The 25,593-nt window shown below is 47.8% G+C and overlaps 1 protein-coding gene across 6 annotated transcripts in view; it reads left to right on the forward strand.

Moving 5' to 3' along the window:
- Positions 1 to 25,593, forward strand: part of KAZN (kazrin, periplakin interacting protein) — a 1,058,126-nt gene that overhangs the window by 619,468 nt on the left and 413,065 nt on the right. For 5 of the 6 annotated variants that reach the window (XR_012129999.1, XM_073233240.1, XM_073233242.1 and 2 more), the window contains exon 3: positions 19,412 to 19,655. Coding sequence is in view for 5 of the 6 variants with exons in the window: in XM_073233240.1 (XP_073089341.1) it covers positions 19,412 to 19,655 (244 nt within the window). In the remaining variant the exon portion in view is untranslated. Of the gene's footprint in view, positions 1 to 19,272; positions 19,290 to 19,411; positions 19,656 to 25,593 lie in introns of those variants that run through there. The other variant, XM_073233244.1, reaches the window with a different exon arrangement.

Genomic DNA, 25,593 nt, shown 5'->3' on the forward strand with positions numbered 1-25,593 from the left:
TCACGAAGGAGTTTGGGTTTATTACTAAAGATCGTGAGGCTCCATCGAAGGGGTTAATCAAAAGAAAGAGCTGATTAAAACAATAGCTCCTGAAGGCCGCTCTGGCAGCCAGTGGAATTTCAATTGGTTGGGGGAGGGGCGAGCCCGGAGGAGGTGGGCGGGGAACCGGTGAGGAGGCTGTTGGAGTCATCTGGGTGATAAGTACCCAGTCTCCAAACAAGGTCAGAGACCCTGGTCCAAGAGAGGAGGGGACAGAGCCGAAACATACTATGGAACACATTGTTTAGAGTTCTGAGTGGTCTCCTTTCCTAGGTAATGTTTATTGAACCACAGAACAATGCTAGTAAATAATTGTCCTCACCTGTCTCTACTAGCCTGCAAGCTTGCGGGGGGAGACAATGTCTGTGCCTTTTTTGACCACCATAATATCTCTAGGACTTAGTACAGTGCTGGGCACAAAAATGGATAAAAAACTCATGCCTTTCAATAAACACGTGGCGGGTGGGTCGTCATTTCTCTTTTCAGATATTAAGTGGGTTAGACTGTCAATTCAGGATTCTTACCTGAGGCACCCAGGTTGATGGTGGTAGGAAAAGGGCCCTTGACTTGGAGTTGGGAGGAGAGCACGGGTTCTCACCCTTTTCATATGATCTGCATGACTTGAATAAGTCACTTAACCTCTGTGAGCCTTAGTTTCCTCATCTGTAAAATGAAGGTGATACTGGCATTGGACCTCATAGATTGCAGTGAGAATTAAATGAGGTTATCCATGACAAAAGTTTAGCAACATATCTGACACAAAGTAAATACCCAATAAATGCTAGTTAGACTGGAAGGATGGATGAATACATGGATGGGTAGATGGATAGACGGATAATGGATGGATGGATGGATGGATTGATGGATGGATGGATGGGCGGATGGATGGGTGGATGGGTGAATAGGTGGGTGGATGGATGCATATGTTAATGGTTGTATAGATTAATTGATGGTGGACCAGTGGACAAATGAAAGAAACATGATAGGGTTTATCCCTCAGGTCGTGCTCTTTTTCAGACCAACCTTAATCCCATTTTGTGGCCATCTGTGTAATGAAATGATAACGCCACCTGGTCTTGGTTTCTGTGAAAGGCCTATGGCCTGCTGCCATTGAATGCTGAAGATTTAGTTTTATTTTAGGTTCTGTCTAGACACCTCTCTAAATAGGAACTTTATGCTAATCTGCAGGTGTTGCTTATGAACAGGTTATTTCTAAACAGTAGCTAGTGCATTACAAAAAAAAAAAATCCAAGAGCAAATAATCCTTATTGAGACCAAGGTCTCCGATGGGACGATTCCTAGTCAATTTGTCCACTCCTCCCATACCACCTGGATCCTGCCTATCGCCTACCCAATTACTGGTGAATGGGATACTCACAGTGGGTATAATTAATTAAATGCATTTTTACTAATTAGCTTATGCAATGGTAAATAGGGCCTCCCTTTGGTAGTTTGAAGATGCAGTTTCTGGTGCTGCTGATTAAAATGTGAAGTGAATCTGGCGGGAAAACTAACACATAATGGATGGGAACCCTTTTGTAAAATTTATTTTAAGGTTTGTCAAATCGTGTCCTACTGATATTGCTAACCCTCTTTAATCAGTAAGTATAAAATTCATCTAAGAGCATAAAATATTCTGACAATGACATACATCAAACCCCAAACTGAACATTCAAAATAAATTGTATAGAGATTTTGTCACAATCATTGATTTCTGCTTTTCAAGCCCGTTTCTGGGGCAGTCACATAAAAGTTAAATACAAGCTATCTATGGGCTCATTGGATTGCAGTAATTCATTAAACCAACGATGGCTTTAATAAATCTGAGCATAAAGATTGCTTCTGCAAGCACCCTCAGCTTGGAAATGTGCCACTAATCAAAGAGGGTGGCAAACTAATCTCATTGGCATGTAGGGGAAGTGAGAAGTAGCTTTAGAGGGTTGCTAAGAGCTCATTTCCAAGGCTGGGGTTGTGCTTCAGCAGCATGATCATATCAGTAGGGGGATGACACCCCTGTGGAACCAACCCCTAGTGGTCAGCCTGTGGGCAGAACCGGCAGTTGGTTCTTTGAACGAAGCTGGTTTGAGTCGTAAGTTGAATGATCTTGGATTCTATTGATTGATTGATCGATGGATTTTTTTCCCTCTTTGCACTCACCAACGATGACGATCATCATTGGGTTCTTGACAATTTACGAGGCATTTTCACATCTAGCGACATCTTTAGCCCCGTAGATATCCTGAGAGAGACAAGGCTGAGATTATCACTGTGCCTGTTTTACAGATGAGAGAACTCAAGTTGAGAAAGCACAGTGAGTCACCTGAGATCCCACAGCCTAACTGTCAAAAAGCCAAGCTCTGGGATCAAATTCTACTTCTGTGGACTACTAGCTATGTGTCCCTGGAAGGGTTTTTTGACCTTTCAGAACCTCAGTCTTCTCGACCATAAAGTGGAGATAATAAGAGTATTTGTCTCCGATTTGGGAGATTTCATGAGCTTCCATAGATCAGATGCATAATGAGCACTTAATACAGGCTTGCTATTATTCATAGAGAATATCATTGTATTAAGAAGTAAAACAAACTAGACAAGAAAGTAACTAATGGAAATTTTAAGTTCCATTTCACACTGGTAGAGGAAACGGGGGCCAGGAAAACCATGCCCTTGTCATCCACTAGCGTTTCCCAACCACAAAGTACCCCTTCTTATTGGCATATGTTAAAAGAAGCCCATGATATTTCAGTCCCTTTCAGCTGTGACTCATTATTGTAAATCGCGGTGCAATGAGGAGATGAGAAAAGAATTTAAATACCCTGACTGACAGAATTTTTAGGGAAAGGGATACACAAGAAGATAAAAAGCAATCAGAAAAATTTGCATAAACCCATGTGATCTTAAAGGTCATCTGTTTGGGAGTCTACTAATGGAAATCCGTCCTTTTAAATTCTGGGTGATTATTTAATAGAAAAGGAAAGAATTTAAATGAATCAAGTCATAGGAGCAGAGTAGGTTTATGTCAAGTGCAACACAGAAAAATGCATGTTTCTTTGGGTGGAAAATTGGGCCTTTCATATAAAAGTTAAAATTTAGGATTGAGTAATAAATTTGGCCGGTCACTAGGGCTTGGTTCAGCACTGTAAAACATGTTGATATTAATGTGCCTAATGAATTTATTTTTAAAAATCAGCTTCCTATTGCATCCTTTATTCTATTTAGGAAAGAGGATGGTTTCATATCCATTAATTTAGTTGAATGTAACTATGAACCTTGGAGGTAAGTATTATCATTCCCACTTTATAGGAGAGTATAATATATACTTACCCAGGGCAGAGACCAAAACTTTTAATCTTGTCTTTGCTTTATCCCCCATGCCTGACCAGTAACAATATAAGCTGCATGTTACAGTAGAAGCTCCTAAATGGTCTGTTTAAGACATCAATCTTTTCTTACAAGGCAGCACAGGACAGAGGCTTCGGCTCCAGCTTTGCCATCAGTCCCCTCCTTGTGTTCAAAGCCCAGCTCTGCCGCTCATTGCCGACGTAACCTTCAGGATTTATTTCTCGGAACCTCAGCTTACAACAGTGTTAGTAATACCTACCTCATGGAATTGTTATGATAATTAAATTTCAAGATGAGGAAATGAGGGAAGCGAGGGAAAGTACTTAGTACAATATCTGACCCATTAATGGTCAAAAATGGTAGTTTTCACTATCTCATGAGTATACTTAGAAGTGCTACAATAAGCCTGCTATTTGACTACTGCTGATTATTTTTTTCTAAGCGTGCTGTAATCATCCGATTCTAAATTAACAGGAACAAACTGAGTGGCCGATGTATTGCTGTATGAGGAGCAGAATCCAGGGTCCCACGTGGCAGCCAGGCAGGGATTCTTAGAGCTCCTCCGACAAGCCTCTCCTCGATTTAATGCGATGCACTGGGATTAATAAGCGGCAAGGAGCCCATGTGAGACTGCCTGCTGCCTTTCACACTGGGTCTGCTCTCTTTATTATTTTCCAGGACATCATACAGCCCTTTTGCCATGTGGGGGGAAAATCTGCCCATTTAATTTCCAAGTAAGGGATAATTAGCACCGATCCTGATTCATAGCCATCGGAATCCAACATCTTTCACAGCATACTATTAGGATATTTGCAAATTCAGTGGCCATCTCTGGGACTTCCAGGGTAATCAAATTGTGCTGCAATCAGCTCAGTGTCCACCCTCACTGGCAAATTATCCTTAAAATCCATTAATAGCATAGCCATGTATAACAAAGAGTTGTGTGGCTGGTTTTAGTAGATGTAGGGGTTTAAGAATAAGTGAGCAAGTTGGAGGAGTAGGAGAAAGGAGATGAACATTTAATGAGCATCTACTCTGCACAGGTTTTAAACCAGGTGCTTTGTGTATGTCAGTGTACCTGATCACCCCGACCACCCAGTGAAACCCCTTGTCAGGGCCCCCAGTGATCCGCACTGCTGGAGCCTCAGAAACTATTCAACTGTCACCACTTACATGACCCGGCAGAAGGTTTGAACAGGCTTCCTTTAAAGGCTTTCTCTACATGGCCTTCTCAGGATATCACACCTACTTTGTCCCCCCTCTTCTCTTACTGCTCCTCTTGATCTCCCTTGCTTATTTCTCTGTATGTTCCCGACCTCTAAATAATGGCGAACTCCAGGGCTCAGTTCTTGGGCCTTACCCTTCTCCATCAATGTGTTTTTGTTGGGAGACTTCATTCAATCTTCTGCCTCTAAATAACACCTGGATGCCATCAACTTCCAAATTCATATTCCATTTTGCATCCATTGCCTGATCTCTCAACTCATGTATCCCACTACCCACCTCATAGCTCACTGGATGTCTAAAATGCAACTCCAAATCAGCACACACCTTACCTCCAAACCTGCTCCTCCCATAGCCTTCCCCAGTCAGTGAGTTTTTCATTCTTCCAGGTGCTTACATCCAAAGCATTCAAGTCACCCTTGACCTCTCTCTTACTCTCACATGTGCTCCATTCAACTTTCAGCAAATCTGTGTTTCTACCTTTAATATCTCCCTAGAACCAGTCACTTCTCTCGGGCTCCACCCACCTTCCCTCCACCCCACTACTGTCTTTCAAGCCACCATCATAGCTCCCGAGATCTAGCAACAGCTGCCTAAACGGTTTTCTGCCTCCACTCTTATCCCCCTGGAGTCTTTTCCATGCAGCAGCCAGGGGAGCATTTTAAAGCATAAATCATCTCATATTGCTCCTCCACTCAAAACTATTCAGTGGCTACCATCTCATTCAAAATAAGAGCTGAAGTCCTTACAAGTCCTTAACTGTTTCTCACAGAAGCCAAGGACTCTTTGTACCTCTGGGCCTTTGCACTGTATACTTGCCTAGACTGTGAGTGCTCTAAGGGCAGGGACTGGGTCTCCTCCATCCCGGTGTCTCCACCTAATTCTCCACCCAACCTAAAGCAGAGGAGCAAACACTGACCAACATGTGTCCACGCCCAGGGCGCTTTTAAACCTTGTATGCTCTTCGGCTTACTTAATCTTCATAACAACCTATGAGATAGAAAGTTCTAGCTATTTCCATTTTACAGATGAGAAAACTGTGGCACAGAGAAGCCACGATGTCACAGAGCTTACCCAAGGTCACAGACTTGGTGGAGGTAGACCAGGGATCTGACCCCAGGCGATCTGATTCCAGGGACAAGTCTGAGCTTTGTACCTTAACCTGCTTTCTCTAAGTGTGCCCTTGGCAGGTGCATGGCGGCCAAACAAATGAGTAAATGGGTGAAGCCAGTGATTGTAACTAGCACAGGTGAGCACTCCCTGTGTGTCAGCCACCAGGATGACTTCTCTTAGGTTCTCGGCACAGAGACAGTTTCCTGGCGAGAGCTCCAGGGAGAGAGTGTGTAAGGGGGCGAGGAAGTCAGGAACAGGCAGAGGGGAAAGCTGGCAGCAATGTGGTTTCCCCCTGATGCCCAGAGCGAGCTCAGGAGCTGGGATGGTCCTCAGAGGGGTCCCGAATGGAAAGGCAGAGGAGGTGAGCTTTGTAGCCAGTTCCCTGGCCAAGAGCTGGTCGTTGGGTGGGGGAATAACCTTGGGTGAGGCAGGCCCCTGCAACCGAGAGCAAGTGCTGGGGAGCAGGCAGCCGTGACCTGCCATATTCCAAGCCCTTGGCAGTTGTGTGTTGGCCCTGATGGGGAGGCCTGGGGAGCCCCACAGCGCCTCTATGCGGACTAAGGATTTTGCACACTATCTCTAATCCTCAGCCCCATCCGATGAGGACTTACGTTTTAGTTATCCCCACTTTATCATCGAGCTGGCCAGAGCTTGCAGAAGCTAAACCACATGCCTAAAGCTAATCACCTAAGAAGGTGAGCCTAAGATTCAAGCCCTGTACCTCTGACAAAAACCTGAATGAGTAGCCTGGGCATCATGCCTAAGTCGCTGCCCAGCCGGCAGGCCCAGGCCCAGGCTCATAACCGATTGTTGGCACAGTGTTGTGGTGGTGGTGGACGTCCATAGCCTGGGTCTGCCCACTGCCCCCATCTCCTTCTGCCAAATCACTGTCCTTCCCACGGGCATGTGCTCCTTCCCACTCCTTGCACCCCGGGTGGTGGGGCCGCCAACCTGATTCTCTGGGGCTTCCAGGAGGCACACACCAGGCCTAGTCAACTAAAGTAGCACCGTGTTCTGGCCCAGGGGCAGGCCAGCTCTTCCTGGGAACACTGGGAGAGAGAAGCTATAGTAAAATGATGGAAGCCTGGAGCTGCCTCTGGCCATGTTCCTCCAGCTCCCTCTGCAAGGAGAGATGCCAACTGCATAGAAGAGAATGAGAAATGAGTCTAATACTCAGAGGGGAGCAGGGAGATCTGATGGCCTTACTTGTGCTCCCAGAATTGTTGAGGTCAGAAACATTGCTATGCTTCCCAGTTTTGTGCCACTAAATTCCACACTGGTATCTAAGCCAATGCACATTGATTCTCTTTCACTTGTAGGTGAAAGGAATGATACCCTTAAGTCAAGGTGCTAGTTTCAATACTGTATTAGTTGGGTTTTGCTGCATAACAAACAGCCTCAGAATCCCAGGGGCTTACAACAATACTCATTTTCTCATTTAAGGATCTACGTAGTGGTGAGGGTATGGCTAGAGTTGTACTGGGTTTTACTCCAGGCTGTAGGTGTCTTTGTTCTGGGGCTGAGACTGAGGCAGTTGCCTGAAGCATGGAGGATCATGGGAGTGTGAGAAGCCAAACCACACCCTGTGGACACATTTAAGGTCCCTGCTTGCTGCAAGTGGCACTCCAGTGGCCAAAGCAGGTCACTTGGCCAAGCCTAATAGCAGTGGGGCAAGGAAAAGCAACTCTATCCTCTGCTCAGGAGATGTACTTAAAAGTCACAAGGGTAATACTATTATGGGAAGGAGGGAGGAATCAGGAGCAATAATCCAGTCTACCACAGCCAGGCAAGGGAAACGAGAAGACGGTGCTAAATGACTCCTGACGCAGCAGAACGTCCCAGCCCACCACACCGATGTCAGCTAAGGTGTAGTGCCACTCACGTTCCCCCAGGGAAGACCCGCTCCTGCTGATTGTTAGAATTACAGCAGACTCAGCTGAACCCCAACACCTCAGAACTGCACACACCATCTCGAGGCAGCAGTTCTGTGTGCAGAGAAACCAGATCCTTCCTGAGAGATCAAAATCAATTTTAAATAGACACAGCTGTTCCCTAGCAGGGCGGTCGGAAGGGAGAGGACGAGACACGATAGGAAATGTTTAGTTTCTTCCTGTTTTAAGTTGTTGGAATAACAAAAGATTTTTAAGATTTGATTATTAATTTCGGGAAGAATCGGTTGCCAAGTTCATCATTTTCAAGGACGAGAAGTGTACGATCAGAGGGATGCTTTGTAGCGGAGGTCTTCACCTCATATTGCATTTGGAAGCTTTTCACAACAGAATGATCAGAAATAGAGCCAGTTTGGTTTTATGATGTGCCCCTCAGATGCCACGATTTAATTCAGTTCAATTAATGTTTACTCCCATGACCATGTGCCCACCGGTAAAAACAATAACAGATAGTAATAGGAGGTATTTGTTCTGCACGTCTGGGTCATGTGGACAAGAGATCATCTCCCAGGGTCTCAGTGTCTTCATCTCTAAAGAAACCGTCTTTGACCTATGAACTCTGCTGTCTCTTCCAAATCTAAAATTCTGAGGTCCACAAATGGGTTAATGTTCTTTTCCCTCTGGCTGGTCACTAAAATTAGAGGTGCACCTCCAGGAGATCAGAGCTGCAGAAGCGATGAGCATGAAAGGGCTGAGCAGGATGTCCAAGTCCCTTCCCAATGGGAAAGCTAAGGATTCCGGGAGCAGGTGACCGATGATTGCATTCATAGTCATTGTTCCCCTTCCACCCACCTCCCCAGAGAAAGGTTTATTCCCTTGCTAGCCTTTGTTCAGGTGTGTTCATCAATCCCATCTTTACTGTGCCTATCACTTCACCAGTGCAAACGGTGAGCTTGGATGCAAGGTGGTGCTACAAAATGCTAGACGATATAAGATGAGTCCCCTGGCAGCCCATAACCCCAGTCCCAGCCCTGCCACTTGTTAGTTGTATGACCTTGGGTGAGCAGCTTGACCTCCCCGAGCCTTGGTGTTCTCACCTGTAAAACGGGGATTCCAGCCATTTCTTCCTTATGGGATTGTTGTAAGGGATCTATGCTAAGTACTTAGCAATGTGTTTGATGTAAGAATGCACTAGTACCACCGTTATCTTCATCATAGCACCCCCTCCGTGCACACTTTCAGGCAGCACTGGTTTCTGAATCTGCCAGCTCATTTAGTCTCTTCTTAGAAAGTCTAGAAAACTTCAAAAAAAGAAAGGGTTTATACCATCCTGATGTTTAGTAGAAAATGTAGAATACCTTTACTCAGTGTTCTTCATATAAAAGTGTACATAGATTTTGAAAGTATGTTATTTTGAACTAAAACAATAGTAGTAAAAGGGACTTTAAAAAAAAAAAGAACTTTGTTCCACTATCGAAGCCATTCGAGTTAAGATGAAAATCCAACCAGGGTGAGGTGCACGTGACCATTTCCTGCTTAGTGTTTGGAGGGAGCTATCACGCACAGTGCCAGCCTCCGTTCTCTGAGTCGGTGCCCCTCAAGCCGGGGAGTGTTCACCCGGAGGCAGCGTATGTATCTTTCCTAACTTGTACAAAGGTGCTCTGTGGACAGGCTGGGGCCCTGGACTCATGCATCTTTTAGGAGGCATTGAAGTTCACACTTTGGTTTCATGCCTCCTCATGAATGATAGGACCAGAAACTCGATCTGTTTTTATTTTTCTCCCCAAAATCTGCCTTGAAGACACAGGTTCACCCCTCTTCCTGAGCTATTAGGCTTCCAATGTTAAGTGACTGTCTGCAGGACTCCCTTGGGGCTCCTCACGGGCTGGGGGAAGAATGCAGCTCTTTCTTCTTTCCAGTCTCATCTCTTTGACACAGGACAGCTGGTTCAGATGCATTCCTGCACCTAAATGATCCCAGCGCCTTGAAGGGCTAGGTGTGGACCTCATATGCTGGCGAGGGTCCAGGGCTGGCGATGGGGTGCGGGCTTCCAGAGAGTGCTTAACGAGGAGAGGGAGCAGCATTTGACTTCACATCTCCCCCTGCCCCTTTTAAAAGCAAACTTACTATTTCTTTATTTCTCAAAAGGAACAAGTATCGGCAACTATCTGTTCTTGGACAAAGCGGTCAGAGTACCGTTTTGCCAACAAGATGGCTGAAGATGCTGAGCAGAGGCCCTGTAACTGACATTGCTCTGAGCAAATACACTTCCCTCTTGAACTGCACACATGCCTAATAATGTGGCCTTGTGGTTCCGAATATTGGATTAGAAATGCTTTATATCTCCCTGGAATAAAATAAGGCAGGTAAACAAATAAAGGGGCAGTCAATTAAGATAAATATGGCAACGTTGCAATTTACTGGCTAGAGGCACATTACCCAGTGAGCCGAGCGGATAGGATAGCTCTCTTCTCGTTGTGTATACACTTGGACGGCTAATCCTGACTGTCAGGGCAGACGGTGGCTGATACGGTTCTTCACGGCACCCTCAGCTGAACAGTCTCTGCTATTTGGCTAATAAATATTTTTCCCAGGGTGCTTCAGTGCCGGAAAGGTTGAATGTTGACTCAAGGGGCAAGAGGCCAAGTCCTTTTCCTACTTCCACCTCTGCCAGCCTGGAAAGGGGTGGTTCACATCGCCATAGTGGAAAGGGCCTTGGGCTCTTCTTTCCCCAGATGGTCGGTGCCCCATGTAGAGTCTCCTGTGGCCTTGAGTGAAGGTCACACCGCTCTTTATTTTCTGGGAGAGGACACTGGGCCGACGGGGGACTTAGCTCATACAGCATCCTAGGAGTAGAAAGAAATGAAGAGGAAAGCAGAAGCTCACAAAAGCCTGAGCAAGGGGTGGGGTCGGGGCGGGCGTGAAAACACTCTCCCGCTGAAGTTATCATTTAGTTAAATAAATGAGAGAGTAAAATGTGGGGAGAGAGAGAGCCTGAAAATCCCTCTTTTGGAAAATCCCACTCTTCTCTTTACCAAGTCTAAGTACTTCTGTTAGAAAAAAGTTCCTCCATCTCCCTCCCCCAGCCCTAGAAAACAGAGAAAACAACTTCTATACAATGCAGATCACAAGAATAATACTATCAGTGAGAAAATAATAAACTGCCCACTTAGGGGGGGTCTGTCAAGTATTTCAAGCCACTGGGGTCCCATTTCATGAACCAAAAGAACTAATTTACCAAATGGGTCCCCAGGGCCTGGGACAACTAACGTACAGGCCACGGAGGAGCAGCTCCCTCACCTGCGTCCCCATCAGGCTCAGGCCTTTACAGAGAACGAAGGGTGTGGGTTTGTGGGGGACACAGAGGTCCCTTGGTGCCTCGGTGCACACAGGGATGCGACTGTGTTCATGCACTTGGGGAAATGCGGAAGAAAGACAAGGCAGGGGCCTTAGAATCAGACACACGTGGACTTGCGTCTGGCTTCACTGCTTTTTAGCTGGGTGAGTGCAGGCAGACCTTCTGAGCCCCAGGTTTTTCTTGATCTGCTGAAAGGGGCTTGTAACACCTAATTTCAGTGTTGGGAGGATTCAGCCTGAATGAGTGGAAATATATGGACAAGCATAGTGGTGGGCCACAGTGGGTGTCCAAAGAATGGGAGCTGCCCTCACAACTGTCCCTGTCACCTTCATCGGCGTCATTACCACCCTCACCTCCCCCACCGTCCCAATCATCTGTGTCTGCATCACTGGTAACATCTACTGGGTTCCTTCCAAGTACCAGGCCCTCTGCCAAATGCTTCACGTGCGTTGTCTCATTTAATTTCTCAACAAGTCTGTGAAGGAGCAGTGACATTATTCCATTTTCCTAATGAGGAAGTGAGGCTCAGAGAAGTAAAGTAACTCATCTAGTGTCCCAGAGCTAGGAAGTGTCTGGGCTGGGACTGGAACGCTTGTCTGACTCCCTCCAGAGCCGAGGCGTGGACTTTACTCTTGCACTCAGAGAGGCATGAGGTCATCAGTGAGGTCAGCATCCTCCCGCCAGCAGGCTGTAGAGAAGGGGCTTCGCTGAGATGAGGAATTAGAGCTGAAGACCGGATTCTCGTTAGTCTTGTTGGGGGAACCTTCCAGAGACTGCTCTGTGGTGCTGGCAAATAAAAGAGCACCCAGCCCATGGAGACAGCCAAGACCTGAGAGGCAGGAGCTCTGGCAAGATAGCTGGGAGGTGCCCTAGCTCTTTGGGGTGTAGAGACTTGTCTGTCTCGGGGTTTTGTATTTCACTTGGCTGTTGTTATCTGTCTACCACCACTCACGAAGGCTGTGACCGAGCCAGGAGCCCAAGCTGCCATACAGAGTCTCCTGTGAACCCCAGTCTACACCAACTAAGAAAAACATGAAAAAAAACAGGCAGCATTCACAGAGGAAAAAAACTAATCTTCTCTCATAGATGCCTTAAGTATATACATCTATGTGTTTAAGTCTATGGTTAGCATTGCATATTTAGTATTTATCTATTTCATACATAGGAGCTTCTGAATTATAAGTGATTATTAAAGGGCTCTTTGCAAATGAAAAATGTATGGAAGTGACTGGGTTGGTTAAATACATACATAGAAGGGATGCATCTGACCAACTTCCCGACCTTTAGATGAGTGATTGCTTACAAAGTCAAGGGGAGACTGTCGCTCTTCACATTAGTAACTGTGCCCTGTGTATGTATGTGTGTGCACAGTGTACATATATGCATACTATACACACACACACATATAACTGACACTATACACGTATACTCCCATGTTACAGCTGGGGCCTTTCCCCAAAGCCCCACAGCGCTCTGCCCTGATTTTTCCTCAGGGTTTATTTGTTTATCTGCCCCTTCATCTCCCGCCTCCTGCGGTTCTCACTGAGAACCCTGCAACCTGGTTGCCCCTGTCTGAGAGATGTTTTGCCATTTTCCCCAGAGCACATGTTAAAACCCACTCAGCCAAAGTAAACCGTGTAAATGTACTAAAGATACATCTCCCAGATTGGCCAGGATTCGTGTGTGACAATTTGAATAAACAGAGCGTCCATCTGCAGAGAAGGATGGTGATTCCCTAGGGACTCTAGGGCAGAGGGCGTGGGGAAGACACGGGACAGACAGCATCCGGAAGAGAGAGAGCAGGGAGCCATCACAGCCATTCCTGAAGCTGAGGGGTTTCCTCACATTTCATGCTTCCCATGTGTGCGCAGTTGTCTTGCCAATGGATTTCAGCCGCGGGCAAGTTCACTATGGATTCAGTGTGACCAAAGAAATTCACAGCAAAACGTTCTTTGGGGTGAAAGGGCTCTGTGGACACCTGGCCCGGGTGCCTAGAGTGGTGAGCCTCAGACTTCCACCACGCACCTGCCCTCCTGGGAGGCTTGTTGCACATGCAGACCCCTGGTACCTCCCAGAGATTCTGCCTGGTCAGGAGTGGGGCCTGGCATCTTCTGAGGACTCCATATCAGGGGGTTCTTGATCCTCACTTCAAGAAACCTGAAGCCCAGAGGTGTGCCTGCATAGCCTGGTAAGGTACACTGTTTGCAGAAGTGCTCTTTTAAGTTGAAGTGCGGGACGTGGGACCACATTTCTCCCTGCCTCCCATGGGCAGCCACATGCAGACCCAGAGAAGCTTCAGGGATTCTCCAAGCACTGACCCCCAGGACCAAGGAGGCTGCTACACACTGGCTTCCCTTGCACACCTCCTCTTTATCACCCTGTCCTGTGTATGAACTTCACCTTGAAGAGGGGAGCACATGATGCTGCCTTCAGTTTCTGTGCCAGACAGAAACCAGGTGGTGAATTGAGTCAGAGAGAAAATTGGACCACAGTGGGGGCGATCTGGGTCCCAGCTCCCAGTTCATCCACTCGACACATATATACTGAACATGAGGGATGAGAGGAGGAAGGACATGCAGTCATGGGACACCCTCACGGTCCTCTTAGTCTGGTTTTATGATCTTAGGACAGACCCCTTAACCTTCAGTGTCTTCATCCACCAAATGGATAGTCCAGGGTCTCCTTGTACTCAGTGGAGCTGGTGCCCGCTCACAACAGCAGACAGCTGTGCAAGTGCCTTGGTGTCTTGCCAGTGGGTTTCAGCCCCAGACAAGTTCACCATGGATTCAATGAGACTGAAAAGAAATGACAGTGGAACATTGAGGGATGAAAGGGTTTATACCCAACTATGTTCCCACAGTGGCAGCTCAGTCACTAGAATCCCGTCCACTCACAGCAAGTCTGCAGGCAGCAAGCTGATCTCTAGGCCTCTCTGCCCCCGCAGCCGTCTCAGTCTCTGTCCTCGGCGCTGCCACCACTCCAGTCTCTGCTCTCCTGCAGCTGTGCAGCAGCCCAGCGCACTGAGCGGAGCTCTTTATAGAGTCAGTAACAACGTTATCGCCCACACCTGTGCAGTGAGCAAGCCGACCAGGACCAGGAGAGAATCCTGTAACAAAACCTTTACATTTGGAAAGCAAGATGTAACTAAAGGTCCTGGGGGAGACTGAAAATGAGAAGGGTTTTAATGAGAGAAGCAATTTAATGGGTGAATATGAAGTTATGGTGGGTGGGGGAGTTGGATTCGCTAAGCCAACCACAAACGCTTTGGAGAAGCATCTACTGAGAACCAGTCAACAGAAGCAAAAGGAACTGGACACAAACCCTGCCTTCTGGAGGCTCACAGGCCAGCTGAGCAGGGGCACGTGCTGAGGATGATGCCGTCTTAGCCAGGGCATTGTGTGGCATGCCGTAGAAATCATCAAATTGGCTCCAGAAAGGGCATTTACTCCTGAATTCTGTGGAATCCAATCCGGCATCAGCAGGACTGCCTGGGGGACCTCAGGATCAGGTGCTTAAAGACCTGCACTCTTGTGAGCCAAACTCTTGGTGGCCTACGTGTCAAAGATCCTCAGTATATATTTCAAGTGAAGAAATAAACAAAATGATGATCACGGGTGACACATGCTATGAAATAAGTACATGTGGAATTTTAAATCTAAGGGATGAAAAGGATTCAGATGCAGAGAGAGCCAGGGAGATTATTCCAGGCAGAGCAAAGGAAACCGAGAGGCCCTGAGGTCAGAAAGCATTGAAAAGAGTGTAGCAAGGGGAGGGCGTAGGGAGCAAGGGGACAGTGGGACAAGGCGAAGTCAGAGACTGGACTGCGCAAGCCCACGGGCTTGCTCTGCTACATCTAGAACTTAGGAAGTGCCGCATGCACCAACGGTCTGGCGGCAGCCAGACTATCAACGGCACTGGGTACCCATCAGTAGGATGCAGGCACACTTTCTAAAGTCTCTGGCTTTAATTTCTAACAACTCTTATACCACTTGGCTGAAGGGTCCCTTCAAGCCTCTGGGTATCCATTTCTCCATCAGGATACATGGAGGCTACTGGAGTAAACGATCCCAAAGTTGTCTTTTAGGACCAAACAGCATCATTTGGTTGTAGGGAGGGGCAACCATATATCCTGGATTTCCTGGGACAGTTCCAATTTATGCCACTTGTCCCAGCTTTATTATTCATAGCATCCTCTTATGCTCCCCAAAGTGTCCCAGATTGGACATTAAATGATAAGGTCCCTCTATGGAAGAAGAGATGTGCATATGACATGCTGTCAGCAATGGGTTAGGCTCTTTGTGATTTGGTTCTTATTAGGAATTTTCCTTCTCTGAGCAAGGATGGTTTTGCAGACTTTCCAAAATGCCCAGGCAGGCTCCGATGGGCAGTAGATGCACATGGCAGGGTTCGCTCATCTGACTCAGAAAGATCGGGCTCTCAGCAAATGCTAGTGGGGGCCGGTGACTACATGAGGCCCAGTGCACTGCCTGAGCCTGGGATGGGGTGTGGCTGATGGGACGGGATGGCAACCAGTGACACTGGGAAAATGGCAGCAGATCCCCATGGAATGAACCCATTTTTTGGCTTGGTTCTTAACATTAGCTTACTGGGGTGTTATGGGGAAACTGGAAGTTCCTATGGCCAGGATCCTCACCTGACCCTAGACTCCTTAATGCTGTGATTGGCCTTACTGCTTCCACACCCATAGGCAATAAGCCATTATTGACTGAGTCATTACATAAAGAGCTCTGCCCAGTGCTCTGGGCAGAGGCAGAGAGGGAGAAGTTTTACAGACCTGGAGACTGCTGGATGCAGACATAATTCTAGCGCTCGACCTGCCACTGTGGGAATAAAGCCGGGTAATAAACCCTTTTACCCCAAGAACATTCCATTGTCATTCCTCACTGAATCCATAGTGAACTTGCCCAGGGCTGAAACCCTCAGGCAAGACAGGTGTGAAGCAGGGCCAACTTTAGGATCAGGTGGAAGGATCCCAGAACAGAATGCAGAATACCTTCAAATTCCCATAGTTGTAGACCCCAAAGAGAGAGAGCTGTGGATGTTAGCTCTGGAGTCCCTCCCCAGTAGTATGTAGGTATCCCCCAAGAAATGAGTTGTAAGTGCATATCGGCCCTGCAGATAGGCCACTGGGTTTGCCAGAGGGTATTAGGCAAGAGGGAAGACACTAAATCTGTGACTTATGTTATCTGCTATCACCTAAGGAGAAGCAGTGGCGGAAGTCGGGGGCTAACAAGGTAGGCCTTTCAGTGGAGTAGATTCTAGATGGTAATTGATCTCAGACTTTCTGAGATCTGATGATTTTGTGTGTGGGTGAACATAAGGATACACAGCTGAGAAAAACCCTTTGTTCATGTTGAGAAAAAATAATCTCAAAAATTAAATGATTTGAAACTCCAGGAAGCCCCCCAGGAGTTCCTAAAGCAAGCTTCTTGAAATCTCAATGGTTGTGCCACAACTGGGGAAGAGAGGAGGCAGAGAGAAATGAGGAGGAACCCAAGGAATTGGGTGTTCGCTTTCTTTTCTCCTTGTTAGGTTTCTGTTTCATTTTGTTTTGACTTGATTTTAAGATTCTGGTGTGTGGGAATAATCTCAGTGATGAGGAAAATGAGTAACACTTGGTCAGTATGTTTACAGTACAAACACGCCTCACACACGTTCATTTGCAGAGCGCTTACTGTGGGTTAGGTGGCAAGGATGCAAAATGAATAAACAAAAATTGACCACCCTCCTTCTTCCATAAACAGCTCTCAGTGATGTGAGAGAGACACAGGTAAACAAAATCCTGTGCTTTCTGAAGAGTGCTGTAACAGGTGTGAGCATGCACACACGGCTCTAAAAAAAAGAGTTACTTTTAACTGTTTTCTCAGAAGGTTTGTTCCCAGAACACACTGTCCCACTTTTTGAGGTACTTGCATATACACTGATTTTTTTTTTAATGGAAGTACATTTCATGTAACATAAAATTAACCATTTTAAAGTGAATAGTTCAATGGCTTTAGTACGTGCAGTGTTGTATGACCACCACCCTGTCTAGTTCCAAACCATTTTATCACCCCACAGTGAAACTCAGGACCCATTAAGCAGTTACTCTCCAGTCTCCCCTCTCAGCTGCTGGCAAACATGGAGATATTCTCTGTCTCTGTGGGTTTATATATTCTGGAGTTGTGCAATATGTGATCTTCTCTGTCTGGCTTTTTTCACTCAGCAGAATGTTTTCAAGGTTTAGCATTTGTCAGGACTCCATGCCTTTTCATGGCTGAGTAATATTCCACTGTATGGCTAGTACATAATTTGTTTATCAGTTCACCTGTTGTTGGACATTTCGGTTGTTTCCACCTTCTGACCATTGTGAATAGTGTTTCTGTGAACATTTGTGAACAACTTTTTATTTGAATATCTGTTCTCAGATATTCAAATAATCTTTGAGCTATATATACCTAGGAGTGGAATTGCTGGGTCATATGGTAATTTCTATGTTTAACTTTTTGAGGAGCCCCCAGTCTGTTTTCCACAGTGGCTGTAGCCTGGCAGCCCTTTTGAAGACCCACAGAGTTCTGTAGTTTCAATGCTCCCCCATAACTTAACTGAAGGACTTTGAAGAACTGAATCCTGGTTTACAAATACACCAAGCAATCTAAGTGCCTTGGTTAGCCCAGAGGGTCAGAATTCATGCTAATGAGATTAAGGTCAGGGGTTCAACCCTCGGCTGGTCAGTTAGTAGAGTGGACAGAGTGAAAAATGGTCTCCTGCCATATGCTCTACCATCTAATACTACCCTGCTTACAAAAGCTTGTTAGTGGTCACAGGGGGTTGGAAAAAGATTGTTTTTTTATGGTTCCATATAAAAAGAAAAAAAAATTAGCATCCAAGGCCCCAGTGGAACTAAATTGAAATCAGGTGACTGCTTACTTCCAGTCCTGGTTTCACCTGATTTCTGTGGGCCCCTTGTATAAACTGCCTAAGCCCTACCCAACCTCAGTTTCCTCATCTCTACAATAGGAATAATAATCCTTTCTCCAAAGAGATGATAATGCATCCTAAGCACTTTGCACACAGTAGGTGTCTAACAAATGCTGCTGAATCTCAAGGTTGGGCAGCCTCAGTCTGTGCGGGAGCACCATCAGCTGCGGAGGCTCTGAGCTGCTCTCCTGAGCCTGACCCAGCTGGCAGGGTGGTGCTCTGTAGTCCTCAGGGTTACACGGGCTGTTTTAAATTGTCCTATTTGCATGGAATGAAGCTTGCTATGGTAACAAGGTCTGGTGGCTGGAATCCAGGGCCCCAGTGAAAAATGCAAAGCCTGTGTGCTCTGGGAGTAAGAGGAGCTAGATGGGTTTATCAACTTTGTGGTTACCCCAGTCCTCCTGTGAAGAGGGAGTGGGTGAACTAGGCAGCAGGGCCTCCACACTCCTACTCCCAGTAGGAGGAGAGAGGGGAAGGCCCACTGACTCCTTTCGGTCTTCCCTCCGGGCCTCATCCCTCTCTCACTCCCCATTATTTAGCCCAGCTAGGAAGCTAAGGACCTCACCCCTCCACATCTGGTGCACACACTGGGGTGGGGGTCTGTGGGGAGGCCTGAGCTACAGCGGCCCACCCTGGAGCAGGACAGGGCGCTCCTCTGCAGGTAGGACAGAGTGCAGGTTGGGGTGGAGGTGAGGGTCGGTAGGAGTGGGGTGGGATCGGGGTGGAGAGTGAGGGGTACGCGGGGCACCAGCTCAGCTCCTCGCTGCACATTTCCTCCCCACATTTTAAGGAAATGGCCAAACAAAAACTCCACTCTCGATCTCGGCCAAGCTGCCCCCTCCGGTGGAGCTCCATCCCCGCTCCCCTCCGGGGCCCCTTTTCCGAGCACCCTCTCTCCCAAGCACCCACCTCCTCCAACCCCGGCACGGCGCGGGGCGCTAGTTCGCCAGGGCGGGGGCTGCCCCACAGCTCCGGGGAGGGGACCCAGGGCCGGCCTTGGAGCAGGCGCCCTCTACACCTCGCCAGGGGCGCCACCCCGGCCTACGCACGGCCGCAGCCCGGCGCCCACGCCCCCCGGGGGGTGTGTCCCCGAAGTAGGGGGCGCCGGAGGCCAAGGGTGCGCCTGGGTCCCCGGCGCGGGCCCCCTCCCGAGCGCTCAGCGAATGGTAGGCTCCACTGAAAGAGTGCCTGGCGGCGCGCGGTGTCCTTCTCCGAGCAGCTCTCGGCGCCGGGGTCTCGGCGATCGCTGCTCCTCCTCCTCCCCCTCCCCCCGCCGCCTCCCTACCGCCGCGGCTCCGGCTGGAGGCGCCGCTGTCATTCCTGCGCCGGAGGAGCCGGCGCTGCCGGTGCCTGGGGGTCGGGGCGCGGGGGATCCGGGTCGCGGGGGACCCAACAGGTAGAGCCGGGGGTGCCCGGCCGCGCGCCCCCCGCGCATCATGCAGCTCTTTGTCACCTCTCTCGCCCCCAGGCCAAAATCCTGAGCATGATGGAAGACAATAAGCAGCTCGCGCTCCGCATCGATGGGGCGGTCCAGTCGGCCAGCCAGGAGGTGACCAACCTGCGAGCCGAACTCACGGCCACCAACCGGAGACTGGCGGAACTGAGCGGCGGCGGCGGCGGCCCCGGCCCGGGCCCGGGAGCGGCGGCCAGCGCCTCGGCGCCTGCAGACTCGGCGGCGGCGAACATGGAGAACCATCAGCACGGCGCGCAAGGTAGGGATCGCCCGGCTCCAGGGCGGAGCGGAGGCGGGCGAGCTGGCCCGGGCCCGGAGGTGGCCGCCGACTGGTGTCCCCGCGCCCGGGGCGAAATCGCCTTGCACTGTGGCTCGTAACCCTTTCCGCGCGGCGGTGGCCACCGCTGCTCCCCGGCCGGGAGTTGCAGGCTGCTGTCATTAACCAAACCTCGGGCGCTGTGTGCACGGGTTCACGGGGTCACACCGGCCCGGGCCAGCGTGAGCGAGGCGCAGCCGGCCGGTCCCTTCCGGCAGCAGAAAGTGCCTTTAGATGGCACACATCCCCAAGCTCCCTGGGCAAACTTTTCATGCTCGGGCCTTGGCCCCCACCCCCGGCAGGGGTGAATGCCCCAGCTCCCCCCAGTTCCGGAGGCTCCTTCCTTTGGAATGACTCTTTCCCGGCGAGCAAGGGGGCTCCTGGCTCTGCTGCCGTGTTTGGGGCACAGGATTGGACTGGTTTGCACTTTTCTCTACGGATGCCAAATCCCTTGTCTTGATGGCATCTGGACTTTATTTTCTCCCCGTTTGAGATCGCGCAGGCAGTGGAATACATCGATGCAACAGTCGATGCTCTGCTCAGCAGGGAGTTAAAATTTCCAGCGAGTATAAGCATACTGAGAGCAGTTTCCAGGGGGAGATCTTAGATCTCAAAGGCGGAGTGATGGGCTCCTAGAGAAATGAAGGCTTAGGTGGTGGGCTGCAAGGGGCCACTGCTTGAAGGGACTCTTTGCAGTTTTCCTGGAGGGTAAAAAAGACAGCTGGCCTGTGTTGACATTGACAGAGATGAAACCCTGAAACCCCGTGCAAGGGTTAAAGGCGGAGGAAGCATCCAAAACATGTACCGTGTGGTTTCTGTGCATTGAAAAGTAAAAGGGTGGGCTGGCTTTCAGGATTTTTTTGTCTTTTTTCTTTTCTTTCTTCCTTTTGTGCCTAACTGCCCCAGAAGAAACCATATTAGCAGTTATTAATACCATTTGAATTAAACCAAACTGCAGAAATCCAGAACAGGACAAAAAAAAAATATCAGTACAGGGGGGCCACTTGTATAAACATGTCACTTGCTGAAGTATGAGGTACCAGTGGCCCAGTGGTTCAAAAGAATTTTTTTTAGTTTTGTTGTTATTTCAAGAGCTTCTCAAATGTTGAGAGAGTCTGTTTTCATATGAATGCCTTCTCTCTGTCAGACCTGTTTCCTTATTACCTTCGTGGGGAAGATGTGCTTTTCTATGGGAGATGTTAAGTAAGCCTGAATTTAACAGTTTTATGTTGAATGCCAAGTCACATTTTCACTTGGTACTTTAGGAGTTCATCACAAGTCTTAGGAATCGGGGCAGTAATTTGGTACCCAAGTAGCCATGACGTAATGGTGGGAAGGTTTTGTGGGTCTGGTGTTTGCTACATAGTTTCCAAGGTGAGTATCTGGTTATTCTGACGTTTATCCCTTGCTATGTCTTTGTGTGTGGAAGATGCTCTCTGCTGGCACCTGGGCCATAAAGAGAAGGTAGTTTGCCTGGTAATGCGTTACTTTTCATAGGCAGGGTCCCTTCCATCATTAAAGGCATCACCACAAACTGGTATTTGCTAAGAATCAGAAGCCAGAGTGAGCAGGGACTAAACAATGCTGGTTTATTTCCCACCGTCTGCCCTTTTCCTCAGCCGAGGAAAAGTTAAGTGGCTTTTATCTGAGTCCTGGGTCTAGTCACAGATTGAGCATGCTAAGGAGGTCCATGCAGCAATGCTGTCCACACTCAACTTGGAAACCGAGATACTTAGCTGACGTTTAGGTTGTAATGGAACAACAGTGGGCTGTTTGCTTTTTCTTTTTTCCCTCAAAAATGCACAAGACTGTGAAGGTAGAAATGGATTTGGGTCTATTGATAGCCTTAAAAACACACAAAAGCTGCTGCTCCCTCCGGCTCCTAAGAGCATGCCTGCCCCTGGCAGTGGCTGTCTGTGGGTGGTTGGATGAAAGGCGGTCTTGGTTTTTGCTGTGTTCTATTCGTATTTTTCAAAACTTTTACTAGGGGCGAATTTAGTGACTTTATAACCAAAAATGAGCTGTTAAAGGTTTTAACTCCATTGTTGGCCACGTATCCCTCCAGACTGATGTGAATTTAAACCGATGTGGTGGTTGAAAAGAAAGGCAGCCCCTTGTATGCACCCAGCATGGCATCATTTCCTTGTCTAGAGCAACAGGACTTTGATCCAGCACTTTTTTACGTCATTCAGCCTCTGTGAGTGGTGTTGGCTTTGTTTTTATTTTGTTTGCTTTGCTCATGACCTGTGGCAACATTCTGCTGAAACAGAAACCCTCTGCAGAGGCGGTCTGGTCGTTTCTGCTAGGGCTTTGGTATTCCGGCAGGAAACCATTGGGGTCTCTCAAGTTCATCTTAAAGTGTGGTTGATTGTTTCCCTCCTGCTTCTTCATAATATGCCTCCAGGAAGGCTCGCAGAGGCTCAGCTCCTGGGGGTTCCTGACTCTTCTTTCGAATCAATCTTCTGGTTTAATTTTGCCTGCGTTGGTGTGATTCTGTAGGCTCAGACCCTATGAGCATTCAGGGCTATGGAGTTACCACTTTTCAAATCAAGGTTTTGAATGAAATAGGTATCTTTCAAAATGCAATGGTATAAGTCATCATTTAACGAAAGGGCATTATGTACATATTAAGTGCCTGCTAATGTACTTTTAATAATATTAGCACACATAGTTACAGGGAAGAACCCACCTTTTGCTCTCCCTGCCAAGGAACTGTTAGATCCATTTTCAAATATTTTTGTTTAAAAATGTTTTCTAATGAATTGAACGAGCTCATCTATCCACCATCGGATGTTTTGTTCCAGCTATGACATTGGACAGTAGGTAAGGGGATGAAGAAAACTTGGGTTTCCCCAGAGAGTTAATGCAGTGTGTCATTTAAACAAAATATTACCTTGGTTGGTCCTCTCTGTGAGCTGGCATGGTTGCTATGTAACAGAGTCTAGAAAGTGAACTGCTGAAAATCTGGGCTTTCCACACTTCGCAGGATCTTCTTTCGGAATCTGTGTTGAAAGAACACTTGGCAGCCAGCCCATCTTCTCTCTCCCTGCTTCAAGTGAGTTGGCTAATCCCTAATGATGCTGGTGTACCGTGCAGAGGGCATCCATGCAGGGTGGCACATTTCACGTCTCTGGAACTGCCTCGTGGGTTGGTGCGGTCAGAACTGCCTTTGACAGGTGGACAGAAGGAGGCTTGGAAAGACAGAGCCAAGTATTTGTTCCAATTCGCCGTGTTGGTGGTAGCCAGAGAACGGGATTTGTTTAAAGTAACATTTTTAAGCTGTTTTCCTCAGCGTAACATCGCTGGAAAATGTGTTTAAAACGCTTGCTGTTCTTTGAGGGGAAAATATAGCAGTTTTTTTCTCTGAAAATGTTTTATCTGATGAATGACTAATATTAGATTCAATTGGTTGCTTTGCTGTGCATAGAGTAAAACAATTAAGCTCCATCGTACTCCATTCAAATAGGTGTTAACTGTATATAGCATAAAATACTTTATGCCCAGTAGGATGCATACTCACTGCCATTAGATTGTTGGCTTTTTTTTTTTAAGGAAATAATTGTATTTATATGCCTCTGCATGTGGAAGCGCATCTTTCTTTGAAGTGTTGAGTTCTTACTGCTAATGACATTTGTTAGAATGGGGATGGAGAGAGGAGCCATTTCCCTACACCTTTGTAAATTTCCATAAGTAGATGCAAGCTTTATTTTTTCTTTCTCCAGGCATTGAAATAGGCTGTTACTTCAGTTCTGACTGCTCTTACCTAGCAATGTGACAAACTAGAAACTCTTCAGTGCAGTATAAATTACCTTCGGGCTGAATTGAATGTGTGAGTACTCTGCAGGGACGCTAGACACTGTTGCTTTGTGAAATAAGTTCTGTCTTTTGGCATCCCTTCCCCATTCATTCTGCCTCTGCTCTCACTTTCCCAAGGAGACGTTTATCTTTTTTGAGCAAGAGAATTTTCCAATGGCAGAGAGGATGAACAAAATGTGGCGGATGCTCTGAAGCCTTCTGTGAGTCTGCCGTCAGCTTCCAGAGCACATCAAGTAGTATATGCCTTGGTTTTCCAGCCGTATCAATGGGCAGAAAGAGACGTGTGTGTCTTTTCCTAACCTGGTAGGCTGCCACGAGATGGGCCTGCAGAGTTCTTCCTGAAAATCACCATGCATGGTCACAAAGAAATTACTTACAGACCAGTACAGCATGTTTGAAATTAGTTATTGATTAGCTATTATTTACAGTTCTTTCTGTCTTTGGAAAATGCCTTTGGAGGGCCTCTTAAGTCAAGTTTCTGGTTCTGGTTAACTTCATGTCTCCAATATTTCAGGATTTACTGGGGTTTTTTTCAAAAAAGTCTTTGATATTAACCAGAAGTCTATGTCATTTGATTTTCATAATAGGAACCTAATCGCATATCCCCCAATGTAAAGGCTGTCTCCTTTCCTTGAATCCCCCTACCCCCCAGGACTGCTGGCACTTTTTAGGAACCCTATAGGTTATCATTTGTGACTTCCTGGCTGCCAGTGAGCTTGTAGCAGATGGGCCTGGCAGGTGGGGAATGCTCACTGGAACCCTGCCTGCCCCATGCAAGTTGTATGGGGTCCAGAAGGTCAAGCTTGGGGGCTGGCCATACTCATTGAATATTTTGTTTGTATTTATTCCTGAGTTATATAGCTAAGAAAAGCAGAATCTACATGAATCCCTTAGTCCTTTTCAGACCTTGGTTTGGTTTGTGTGAGCATTAGCACATGGCTTCTTATGCTCTGCCATCCATCAGGCAAGAATGCGGCTTATTCTGCCTGCTGAGGCCAGGAAATGGGTTTTTAAGTGATCTTGTAAATGAAAATTAGTCCGTACTGTTTGGGCTGGGTATTAGGGTGAGTAACACATGGGATAACAAGGGGTGCCTCCACTGGCTGTCAGTGCAGTGTCTCAGTCATATCTGTAAGGCAAGCCAGGCTGGTTCAGACATAAATATTTAGGAAGAGATGGATACCCCGAAGCCCGCAGAGTGACCACCGTTGTGGCAGAATGCAGAGCAGAATGGCAGAAGATTCAGAGCAGGCAAGAGGCCCCCTGGCCCATGTCACCATCTTCTAGGTTCTCTGCAAGGCCCATCCCGACTGCAGAGAAGCTGCAGGAAGGCCAGGCAAAAGAATCTCCTCTTCCTCCACATGTGGCTGCACGAGCCCAGAACATTCTCGCTTGTTTGATGCAAGCTCAGATCTAAGCGGCGGAGTCCAGGTTGTGCTCTGTGGGCATTCCTGCTTCCCCGTTGGAATCCTAAGCTGCTAGAAACATGAAAGAAGCCAAACGTCATTTTAATGAGTTTGGCAAGAGCAACTGTCTGAGCAGGTGGCTTCCATGTGGTGGAAATCACCGGTTCCCAATTTGTTTTGGTATCTTAGTTGCCTCGGCCTTGCCGGACCTTTGGGTCGAACTTCTGAAAAGCTCCCATGCCCCTCACCCTCTGGTGAATTGAGACCCAAGCATGAAGGCTCAGAAGGAGCTTGTAATAAGCAGTTCTGCAAGCTAGGCACCCCCGAGGCCCTGTGCAGGGCAGTCAGGCCGGGGGATGACGACAGGTGGAGGGGGCGCCCCCCGCTCAGCTCCTACCCTCTCTCCTCCTCCATCAGCAAGCACCGCAGTCCTATGTGGGAGGGAAAGAGCTTCCACTTCCCAGATCGACTCAGCTCTACAAATTGTTTGAAGTGATGTGAATCACTCAGAGCACACTGCCCTTATGAGGAAGCTGGGTCCACAGCTAGTATTTGCCACTCACCTTTGGCACTTCATTATGGTTTTTGTGGGGGCGCTTACCTCCTGGGTACCTCTCAAGACACCTGGTGTTCTGGAACCATCCCAAGGCTGCATAGTT

This window comes from Manis javanica, chromosome 4, assembly GCF_040802235.1.
Source record: "Manis javanica isolate MJ-LG chromosome 4, MJ_LKY, whole genome shotgun sequence".
In the NCBI taxonomy this organism is placed as follows: Eukaryota; Metazoa; Chordata; class Mammalia; order Pholidota; family Manidae; genus Manis; species Manis javanica.